The sequence below is a fragment of the Mustelus asterias genome, chromosome 7 (assembly GCF_964213995.1).
Source record: "Mustelus asterias chromosome 7, sMusAst1.hap1.1, whole genome shotgun sequence".
NCBI lineage: Eukaryota > Metazoa > Chordata > Chondrichthyes > Carcharhiniformes > Triakidae > Mustelus > Mustelus asterias.
The window spans coordinates 4,785,500-4,797,697 of NC_135807.1; the positions used below are offsets into that span (position 1 = coordinate 4,785,500).

At 48.5% G+C, this 12,198-nt stretch overlaps 1 protein-coding gene across 4 annotated transcripts in view; it reads right to left on the reverse strand.

The window, feature by feature from the left end:
* Positions 1-12,198, reverse strand: part of znf521 (zinc finger protein 521) — a 474,497-nt gene that overhangs the window by 440,920 nt on the left and 21,379 nt on the right. For all 4 annotated transcript variants that reach the window (XM_078215600.1, XM_078215599.1, XM_078215602.1 and 1 more), the window contains exon 2: positions 10,755-10,814. In XM_078215600.1, the coding sequence (XP_078071726.1) occupies positions 10,755-10,814 (60 nt within the window). The remainder of the gene's footprint in view (positions 1-10,754; positions 10,815-12,198) is intronic.

Genomic DNA, 12,198 nt, shown 5'->3' on the forward strand with positions numbered 1-12,198 from the left:
ATTATGGGCCTAGCCTAGCCTGTCCAATCAGGAGAGCTCAGGGTCTTGGCAACTGAAGACAGGACAACCAATGGTGGAGAGATTAACATCAGAGATACTTTACGCTTTAATCCCTCTGCTATCGAAGGAGCAGGAAATCATTGGAGGGACCTTCCTCCAATTTCCAAACTCCATAAGATAGAGGAACAGAAGTAGGCCATTCGGCCCATCGAGTCTGCTCCACCAGTCAATGAGATCATGACTGATCTGATGCGATAATCCTCAACTCCACTTTCCCACCTTATCCCCCTAACCCTCGATTCCCTTACCGGTTAAGTATCTGTCTGTCTCCACCTTGAACATTATTAACCACCCAGTCGCTACAGCCCTCTGCGGTAAAGATTCACAATCCTCTGAGAGAAGAAATTCCTCCTCATCTCTGTCTCCAATGGGTGACCCCTTACTCTGAGATGAGTCTGGTCCCAGACTCTCCCACAAGAGGAAACATCCTCTCAGCATCTACTCTGTCAAGCCCCCTGAGAATCCTCAATAAGGTCGCCTCTCATTCTTCTAAACTCCAATGAGTACAGACCCAATCTACTCAACCTCTCCTCAGGAAAAAATCCCTCTAGTCAGGCAAAAATTGAACTTTGCGTTTCTGGAGCAGCCACTCTTTTGTGTCAAGGCACTGAAGGTTGCCGAAACAACAATGGAGAGGCGGTGGCCTAGTGGTATTATCGCTCGGCTATTAATCCAAAATCTCAGTTAATGTTCTGGGGACCCGGGTTCGAATCCCGCCACAGCAGGTGGTGGAATTTGAATTCAATAAAAAATATCTGGGATTAAGAATCTACTGATGACCCTGAAACCATTGCCGATTGTTGGAAAAACCCATCTGGTTCACTAATGTCCTTTAGGGAAGGAAATCTGTCCTACTGTCCTACTAAGTACTTAGCTGGTCTGGCTTAAATGTGACTCCAGGGCCACAGCAATGTGGTTGACTCTCAACTGCCCTCAGGCAATTAGGGATGGGCAATAAATGCTGGCCGACCGGTGACACCCATGTCCCACGAATAAGAACATAAGAAATAGGAGCAGGAGTAGGCCATCTAGCCCCTTGAGCCTGCCCCGCCATTCAATAAGATCATGGCTGATCTGAAGTGGATCAGTTCCACTTACCCGCCTGATCCCTATAACCCCTAATTCCCTTACCGATCAGGAATCCATCTATCCGTGATTTAAACATATTCAACGAGGTAGCCTCCACCACTTCAGTGGGCAGAGAATTCCAGAGATTCACCACCCTCTGAGAGAAGAAGTTCCTCCTCAACTCTGTCCTAAACTGACCCCCCTTTATTTTGAGGCTGTGCCCTCTAGTTCTAGCTTCCTTTCTAAGTGGAAAGAATCTCTCCACCTCTACCCTATCCAGCCCCTTCATTATCTTATAGGTCTCTATAAGATCCCCCTCAGCCTTCTAAATTCCAACGAGTACAAACCCAATCTGCTCAGTCTCTCCTCATAATCAACAACCCTCATCTCTGGTATCAACCTGGGGAACCTTCTCTGCACTCCCTCCAAGGCCAATATATCCTTCCGCAAATAAGGGGACCAATACTGCACACAGTATTCCAGCTGCGGCCTCACCAATGCCCTGTACAGATGCAGCAAGACATCTCTGCTTTTATATTCTATCCCCCTTGCGATATAGGCCAACATCCCATTTGCCTTCTTGATCACCTGTTGCACCTGCAGACTGGGTTTTTGCGTCTCATGCACAAGGACCCCCAGGTCCCTCTGCACAGCAGCATGTTGTAATTTCTTTCCATTTAGATAATAATCCAATTTGCTATTATTTCTTCCAAAGTGAATAACCTCGCATTTGTTAACGTTATACTCCATCTGCCAGATCCTCGCCCACTCACTCAGCCTGTCCAAATCTCTCTGCAGACCTTCTCCGCCCTCCACACGATTCACTTTTCCACTTATCTTTGTGTCGTCTGCAAACTTTGTTACCCTACACTCAGTCACCTCCTCCAGATCGTCGATAGAAATGGTAAATAGTTGAGACCCCAGTACCGATCCCTGCGGCACGCCACGAGTTACCATCTGCCAACCAGAAAATCACCCATTTATTCCGACTCTCTGCTTCCTGTCGAATAGCCAATCCCCAATCCACGCTAACACCCTACCCCCAACTCCGTGTGACCCAATCTTCTTCAGCAACCTTTTGTGAGGCACCTTATCAAACGCCTTTTGGAAATCCAAAAACACCGCATCCACCGGTTCCCCTCCGTCAACCGCACTAGTCACATCTTCATAAAAATCCAACAAATAAATTTAAAAATACTGACATTTCTGCTCGGTCCAGTTGTACCGATGTCTGTAGTTCTGTATCAACAACATGCAGTCATCAGAAAACCAGAAAGCAGCTGGCCAAAGTCATTTTCCATAATCTTCAGCCATTTCACCCAGAACCACACACTGCCAGGAACCTGGGACTCTTTTCCCTGGAATGTAGGAGGATGAGGGGTGACCTTATAGAGGGGCATAGATAGGGTGCATAGTCAAGGTCTTTTTCCCCAGGGTGGGGGAATTCTAAACTAGACGGTATAGGTTTACGGTGAGAGGGGAAAGATTTAAAAGGGACCTGAGGGGCAACTTTTTCACACAGAGGGTGGTGAGTGTTTGGAATGAGCTGCCAGAGGAGGTGGGAGAGGCAGCTCCAGTTACAACATTGTAAAGACATTTGGACAGATACATGGGTGGGAAAGGTTTAGAGGGATACGGGCCAAACGCAGGCAAATGGGACTCGGTCAGTTCAGGAAACCTGGTCGGTATGGACACGTTGGGCCGAAGGGCCTGTTTCCGTGCTGTATATCTCTCTGACTCTACCTTTGAATGCAGGGCTTCAGCCGTAACTCAGCCTTTTAAATGTAACGTAGCCCTTTAAAAAAAACTCATTTCTTCCCTTAATTTCACCTAAAGAATTGATTCAGAGTGGAATTCACTGCTGCACAGACCGGCTAAGGAGGGTAACAGATGTATCAAACCAGCCACTGGGAAGAACAGAACTTGATTCTCACTGAAAAGAGAGACATGTTGCTGAAGCTTTTCATCTCGCACTCATCAGGATAGACACAACGTTTCCAGATATCAAACAATTGCAAAACTTTATATCACAGTTAGGCACAGTACAGACCATACTCAAATCAACCCACTCCTTTGCAAAAGAGAGAGGAAGAGAGGGAGATAGAGAGATAAAGAGAGAGAGAAAGAGAAAGAGAGAGAGAGAGAGAGAGAGAAAGAGAGAGAAAGAGAAAGAGAGAGAGAGAGAGAAAGAGAGAGGGACAGAGGAAGAGAAAAAGAGAGAGAGAAAGCGATGAGGAATTGAGCGGTTTTTATTTCAGCAGAAATTGTTAACGCACGGATTGGCTTCCCAAAACAGTTCATAGAATCATAGAATCCTACAGTGCCAAAGGAGGCCATTCAAAGAACAAAGAACAATACAGCACAGGAACAGGCCCTTCGGCCCTCCAAGCCCGCGCCGCTCCCTGGTCCAAACTAGACCATTCTTTTGTATCCCTCCATTCCCACTCCGTTCATATGGCTGTCTAGAGTTTGATTCGGCCCATCAAGTCTGCACCAGCCACAATCCCACCCAAGCCCTATCCCCATAACCCCATATATTTACCCCGCTAGTCCCCCTGACACTAAGGGGCAATTTAGCATGGGCAATCCACATAACCCGCACATCTTTGGAGTGTGGGAGGAAACCGGAGCTCCCGGAGGAAACCCACGCAGACACGGGGAGAAGGTGCAAACTAGTTGAGAATCAAACCTGGGCCCCGGTGCTGTGAGGCAGCAGTGCTAACCACTGTGCCACCAATGGAATTGCACAGAATTACATTCAAGCTCTGGGGCACAGTGACAAGCACCCTCACTGGCGGACTCTGCACTGTCACAGGTGCCACCTTTGGGGATAGAATGAGAAACATTCTCATTCTAAGGTGGGCATAGAACATCCCGTGACAGTATTTCAAAGCAGAGCAGGGAAAGTTATCAACAGTGCCCTGGGCAATATTTACCCCATAATCAACCATCAATAAAAAGACAAATCAACACGAAGCTTCGACATTGCTGTTTATAGGATCTTACTGTGTACAAATTGGCAGCCATGCTTCCCCCGTTAGCATGGTGACGACACTTCAACTATCGTTTCATTGGCTATAAAGTGCTTTGGGAGGTCCTCAGGATGTGAAAGGCGTTAGAGGAATGAAATTGTTTTCATATTCCCAGAACTGCCCAGATTCGCCCCAATAATTCCTCAACTCAATTTGAAGAATAGTGACTTAGGGTCAACATTGGGCAGTTCCAATTAGAATATTGGAGGAACTCGCTGTGTGCACATTTCCAGGATTTCACTCATTCTCATTCTGCTTTTTTGCAGATTTCCTTCTCTGCTTCACTAATTTGGTCATTTAAATCTGAGCAAAAGCCAAAGAGTTAAAGTCAAGACTTCGCCCACCGCCCTCAATCAATCGTGCTTTAGTCTGGGGTTATGGACAGTGTCAGGTGGGGCCCTCCATTTCCATTTTCCTCATCATTAACAATAATCTGTATGGTGGAAGCTTCAATTCAGACATTCAGTCAGAGGCTATTGACTGGGGCAGCACAGTGGTTAGCACTGCTGCCTCACAGTACCAGGGACCCGGGTTCAATTCCGGCCTCGAGTGACTGTCAGTGTGGAGTCTGCACATTCTCCCCGTGTCTACGTGGGTTTCCTCCGGGTGCTCCAGTTTCCTCCCACAATCCAAAGATGTGCGGGTTAGGTGGATTGGCCATGCTAAATTGCCCTATTGCGTTAGGGGGATTAGACTATGTGGGGTTATGGGGATAGGGCCTGGGTGGGATTGTTGTCGGTGCAGGCTAGATGGGCCAAATGGCCTCCTTCTGCGCTGTAGATTCTATGATTGGTGAAAATATCTGACTAGCTCAATTCCAACAATATTCTACATTCAGTACTGTAACGCAGGAATCCAAAACTTTGACACAAACATACCCGGAGGATTAGCAATGTTTTTAACCAGTCCAATCACAGATCCAATGTTAAACAGGACTGGTAATTATCTGCCATTGGCACAGTGCAACATGGATTCTACTATGTCGCTGGCGGGTCTTAACGCCAGTCTTATCCCAGACTGCACGGCACAACCTATATTCAAACTTACTGAGCCTATCACAATACCAATACAATACAATACAGAAAACTGCTTTGGTAAAGTGTGTTGTTTATCAAGCAAAATTGGACAATGAACAGAAAACGGTGGTAGCACAGTGGCTAGCACTGCTGCCTCACAGCATCAGGGACCGGGGTTCGATTCCTGGCTCGGGTCACTGTGTGGAGTTTGCACGTTCTCCCCGTGTCTGCGTGGGTTTTCTCTGGGTGCTCCAGTTTCATCCCACACTCCAAAGATGTACAGTTGAATTTGCGCCGAGTTAGTTACAAGAGGGATTAAAACTGTCTTGGGCCCCACCGGACAGGGAAGTGATGGCCTAGGAGTTGATGGCAGCAACAACCAGCCAGGCCTGTCAAGGCTGCTCGCAAGGACACAACCATAATTGAGCACAATCCATCGTCAATAGCGACACACCTAGAGGATGGTCAGTACTGGCAACCTGGCACCTCGGAGCCAAACAGGCCCTCACCTCCGCCACCCCAAGGAGGGCAGAGAGAAAACAGAAAGACAAATGTATCCTTGGTAGCCAAGATTGCGTTTTCTTGTGTTTAGAAAGACACAGAGTTTGAGTCCCCTTTAGAAAATTGCTCACAGGAATGTCTCCAAGGATTCCGGTTACACGAATTGGTTGGCCAGGCTGGTACAAGCATCCTTGGAGAAGATTAAGAGATTCGATAAAAATGTGTTCAAAATCCCAAGGAGATTGGACAGGGTAGATCGGGAGATACTGTTCCCATTGATAGCAGGGTTGAGAACGTGATTTAAAATGATTGGCAATGGCAGGCGGAGTAAGAAAATCCACGTGTTTTTATTTTAAACACAGCGATTAGTCAGGATCTGGACTGAGCTGCCACAGTTTGGCAGGGTGAAGGCAGCTTCAATAGATGCTTCCAGAAGGTAACTGGATAACTATTCCAAAGAGGAAATGTTTGTAGGGATACTGGGAAAGCGGGACTAGGCAAGTTGCTCTCGCAGAGAGCCAGCAGAGACACAATGGGCCGAATAGCCTTCACCTGCACTGCCACAAATGCCCCTGTCTACATCAACGGGGACGAAGTAGAAATGGCCGAGAGCTTCAAGTTTTTAGGTGTCCAGATCACCAACAACCTGTCCTGGTCCCCCCATGCCGACACTATAGTTCAGAAAGCCCACCAACGCCTCTACTTTCTCAGAAGACTGAGGAAATTTACAATTCTCACCAACTTTTACAGATGAAGAATAGAAAGCATTCTTTCTGGTTGTATCACAGCTTGGTATGGCTCCTGCTCTGTCCAAGACCGCAAGGAACTACAAAGGGTTATGAATGAAGCCCAATCCATCACACAAACCAGCCTCCCATCTATTGACTCTGTCTACACTTCCCGCTGCCTCGGCAAAGCAGCCAGCATAATTAAGGACCCCACACACCCCGGACATTCTCTCTTCCACCTTCTTCCATCGGGAAAAGGATACAAAAATCTGAGGTCACGTACCAACCGACTCAAGAACAGCTTCTTCCCTGCTGCTGTCAGACTTTTGAATGGACCTACCTCACATTCAGTTGATCTTTCTCTACACCCTAGCTATGACTGTAACACTACATTCTGCACTCTCTCCTTTCCTTCTCTATGAACGGTGTGCTTTGTCTGTGTAGCGCGCAAGAAACAATACTTTTCACTGTATGTTAATACATGTGACAATAATAAATCAAATCAAATCTAATCCTGCGGCTGGTCCTTTTGTGATTGGTGAGATGTTTCAGGCTCAGTCCTCACTCAGCTGATGAACACAAGGGTTGGGATGGATCGAGTGCAGGAGAAATTGGAGCGGAGGCAGCAATCCTTCTGGAACTCTGGAGAAAAGTCGAGTGTCCACCCCAGCACAGTGGGTGGGTCCCCTTGGGGCCGCAGTTATCTGTTGTTTTGTTCTGGCAGCTGTGCTGGCCACATGACTCCCAAATGCAGCAGGGTTGTTTAAGAGCAGCAAAGCGACTCGCACCAGTGACAGCAGCAGACACTCCTCCCAACAGGAAGTCTGTTGGAGTAGTTGTCTCCATTTCCTGGACTGCAATTTTATTTCTTTTATTATTTCTTGTTTTTCCTCTTTCCAATTTGGCAATGGAAGACACGTTATCACCATCGTGAAGTGGCCACGCTGAACAGGCCGGGACCTGCAGGCACCTTCCAACATGGGAGGAGCTCGGCACTGTCTACACACAGGAACGACAGGAGGCCATTCAGCCTCCAACCACCCCTCCCCACCCACCAATCCCCGACCCCCACACCCCACCCCGTGAAGAATTGCTTCTTGACGTCACCCGAGAGGCCTGGTTTGAATTTTAAATTTTTGCCCCCTTGTTCTGCACTCCTCCGGCACCAGAGGAACAGTGTCCATAAAATTCATAGAATCCCGACAGTGCAGGAGAGGCCATTCAGCCCATCAACGTCTCAACCAATTCTCTGACAAAGCAGCATACCTAAGCCCTCTCTCCTGCACTATCCCTGTAACCCTGTACATTTAGCATCGTCAGTAAGACCATAAGACCATAAGATATAGGAACAGAATTAGGCCACTCGGCCCATCGAATCTGCTCCACCATTTAATCATGGCTGATATTTTTCTCATCCCCATTCTCCTGCCTTTTCCCCATAACCCCTAATCCCCTTAATAATCAAGAACCTATCTATCTCTGTCTTAAAGACACTCAATGTCCCGGCCTCCACAGCCTTCTGCGGCAAAGAGCTCCACAGATTCACCACTCTCTGGCTGAAGAAATTCCTCCTCGTCTCTGTTTTAAAGGATCGTCCCTTTAGCCTGAGGTTGTTCCCTCTGGTTCTAGTTTTTCCTACTGGTGGAAACATCCTCTCCATGTCCACTCTATCCAGGCCTCGCAGTATCCTGTAAGTTTCAATAAGATCCCCCCTCATCCTTCTAAACTCCACTGAGTACAGACCCACAATCCTCAGCCGTTCCTCATACGATAACTTCTTCACTCCAGGGATCATTCTTGTGAACCTCCTCTGGACCCTATCCAAGGCCAGCACATCGAGCCTTAGATATGGGGTCCAAAACTGTTCACAATACTCCAATACTCCACCTAACCCGCACATCTTTGGAGTGTGGGAGGAAACCGGAGCACCCGGAGGAAACCCACGCAGACACGAGGAGAATGTGCAAACTCCACACAGACCCGAGGCCGGATTCGAACCCAGGTCCCTGGCACTGTGAGGCAGCAGTGCTAACCACTGTGCCACCGTGCCACCCCATCTACCCTTTCAACCCCATTTTGCCCTTTCTAAAAGAGGACTCAATCCCCAAATGAAACTGTCCAGAAATGGTTCAATAGGACTGAAGGGCGTGACTGAGAGATTACAATCTGCTTCACATCCAGCCCACAGAATGTGGAACTCCCTATCGGATTGGTGGGGGCAGTGGCATCGACCCATTTAAGGGTAATCTTTTAGAAACATCGAAAAGCAGGAGGAGGCCCTTCGAGCCTGTTCCGCCATTCACTATGATCATGGCTAATCATCCAACTCAATATCCTGCTCCCGACATCCCCCGAAATCGACTGATCCACTTCACCCCAAGAGCTATATCTCGAGCTCCTTCTGCAAATCCTCTTCAATGCTCTCTGGGGTAGTGAATTCCACAGGCTCACAGGGGAAGGGGGGAATCAGGATATTGAATTCGATGATCAGCCATGATCATAATGAATGGTGGAGCAGGCTCGAAGGGCCGAATGGCCTCCTCCTGCTTCTAGTTCCTATGTTTCTTTTACGGGAGAAAGGGCCAGAAGAATGTGCTGATAGGGTGAGATGAAGTGGGGATGGGGGAAGGGAGGCGGGGATAGGAGGATGCTCAGGTAGAGCATCCACACCAGCACGGACCAGTAGGGCCGAATGGCCTGTATCCGCGCAGTGCATTTTTCTGGCATAATTCTGTTGAACGAGCGGGTGACCAATTCCTTCCGTGTTGGGTGTTTCCCCGTGGGGGGGGGGGCTGTCTCCAAGGTGATGCTAGGCATTGCCACCGACTGCTCGAACCCAGCTCCATAGCGTCAGCCCCGGAGATGTCAGCCAGAGCAAAGGGAATGTTCAGAGCGAGAGGAGTCCCGTGACAGTCCAACAGGAATTGTGTGCGATCCAGCGCTTCATACAAAGAGGATGTACGACACTGAGCCGACCGTCTCCACAAACACAGCGGGCCCAGCCTAGGGGCGCAAACCATGTGTTCAAAATCCTGAGAGGTTTGGGTGGCTTCTTCCCGCGTACTTGTGTTCACTGCTGGAGAGACGGGAAGCTGAGGACACACGCTTCAGATAACTGGCAAAACAAAATCCAACCTTGCAGGGGGGAGTGGGGGAGAATTTTCTTTTTCTTTTAAACACGGCAAGTCGAAACAAATCCAATAGTTTCTTTCAAAAAGGGAATCGGATAAGTACTGGAAAGCAAAAAAAAAATCCCGGTTGTCAGGGAAAGATTAGGGGAGTGGGACTGATCAGATAAAATTCCCCACAGTGAAAACAGAGGCCATTCGGCCCATCAAGCCTGCACCAAATCTCCCAACAATCGCACCCAGGCCCGATCCCCGTAATCCCACGTACTCCCTAAGTTTATATAACTTTCTAAGTTTATTTATTGTGTCGCAACTAGGCTTACATTAACACTGCAATGAAGTTACAGTGAAAATCCCCTAGTCGCCACACTCCGGGCACCTGTTCGGGTAACACTGAGGGAGAATTTAGCACGGCCAATGCACCCTAACCAGCACGTCTTTCAGACTGTGGGAGGAAACCGGAGCACCCGGAGGAAACCCACGCAGACACGGGGAGAACGTGCAGACTGCGCGCAGACCAAACCAGGAATCGAACCCGGGTCCCTGGCGCTGTGAGGCAGCAGTGCTAACCACCGTGCCGCCCACTCTTCCAAAGGACTAGTATGGGCACAATGGGCCAAATAGCCTCCATCCTCTCTGTATGATTCTCAGCCCTTCATTTACCATGAGTACAACCCGCGTGTCTGAATTCTCCCCCACAGCCGACTCCTTTAACAGAACAGTCTCGAGAAATATCTGTTTACGATCTTGCAGCCTCAGTAACAAGTTAATTTTAGAGCCAGTTTAACACGGCGGCAGATTTCAAGGGTGTAGGTGAGATATTACAGCTTGCCTCAGTCTCAGGTACAGACACACACTGACAGATGGAGATGTCATTCTTGTTATTTCATTGCCACCTCCGCTTCTTTTTTTAAAAAGCAAAGATGTGCAGAGGAGACAGAGAAACGCCCCGGACCCCTCTCGGTGATGATTTACCTTCTCGTTAGCGAGAGAATTCTACTGGAAAGAAATTCTCGGCGGCAAAGATATTTTCCAGTGCGTAATTCCTTAAATTGCCCGAGTTTAAACATGTGAGAGAGGGTGTCTGTCAGTGCTTTGACATCTGTCGCTTACCGAAACACGCAGATTCTCCACAGAGCCACTACAAGCGTGGCACAACCTCAAGACTTGCAACAACTAATTCCGCTGATAAATGGTGGCTGATTAGAGATTTAAACTCACCACTCTGAATGCTTGACTGGCCCACAGTAGGATGTAGCTCTTCTGTCTCATTTTCTTCTACTGCGGAGGAAATAACGAATTGTTAGTCAAAGCGGGAGAAAGAAGCCTCACCAAGCATGCTTCCAGCTACACAGTCTGCTTGAGAAACATGGGAGATAGGAGCAGGAGGAGGCCATTCGGCCCTTCGAGCCTGCTCCGCCAGTCGTCACGATCATGGCTGAATGTCCAACTCAGTCACCGAATGTAGAATATTCAGCAATGCAAACGGGGAGAGTAAGACGTAGTCGGGCCAATGGGGTGGCACAGTGGTTAGCACTGCTGCCTCACAGCGCCAGGGACCCGGGTTCAATTCCCGGCCTTGGGTCACTGTATGTGCGGAGTCTGCACGTTCTCCCCGTGTCTGCGTGGGTTTCCTCCGGGTGCTCCGGTTTCCTCCCACAGTCTGAAAGACGTGCTGGTTAGGGTGCATTGGCCGTGCTAAATTCTCCCTCAGTGAACCCGAACAGGCGCCAGAGTGTGGCGACTTGGGGATTTTCACAGTAACTTCATTGCAGTGTTAATGTAAGCCTTACTTGTGACGCTAATAAATAAACTTTAAACTTAAACAAATGCGGAGTCTGGGGCTCGCATTAACAATTAGGCAGTGACTAATTCAATGCCTTATAACTCCACTGTGGCACATAATAGCGTTACAGTCTAAACAACCAAAATTCGCCCATCTTCCTACCGAATAGTTGTGGCATTCCACACCCAGGAAAGGTTTAGTGGCAACAACGGGATATTTCCCCAATTATTGACCGTGTCTCTGGCGCTCGTGCTGAAAGGTCACCTCCCCGCCACACACACCCCCCCCCCACCCCCTCCCCATTCCCCCATCCAATCACAATCCACCCCCACCAGGATGCCCCACCTTCCCTTCACCGCCTCGTTTCTAATAGTTAGTGTTTGTGTAGCAGCCCTCTCACTGTTTAAGTCCTGGTTAATGAGCATGGAGCTGGAGAAAGTGACAGTGTACCGCAGGTGTGCGACGCTCGTGTGGAGTCACGTCTCCTAGCCGAGCCGTGCTGTATAGTTGCTCCGTCAGGTGTCCGCTGCTCTACTTATTTTAAACTCATCATTCAGGCTGAAACCCAGCGTGTGGCTGTGCGAGACTGGCTAATAATTCACAAAGAAAAATCATCTTTCATTTGGTACCAAACCATCGGAAAAAGTTGTTGAACAAATCACAAACTTTCTTTTGGTAAGCTGAATTAAATTGCTGGAAGCTGCCCACATGATTTTGGAACAGGGCTGAGTGTGCCTTGCTGGATAATTTACACCATCCTTTTTTTCATTCATTCGTGGGACATGGATGTCACTGGCTGGCCAGCATTTATTGCCCATCCCGAGTTGCCCTTGTTCAGAGGGCAGTTGAGAGTCAACCACATTGCTGTGGCTCTGGAGT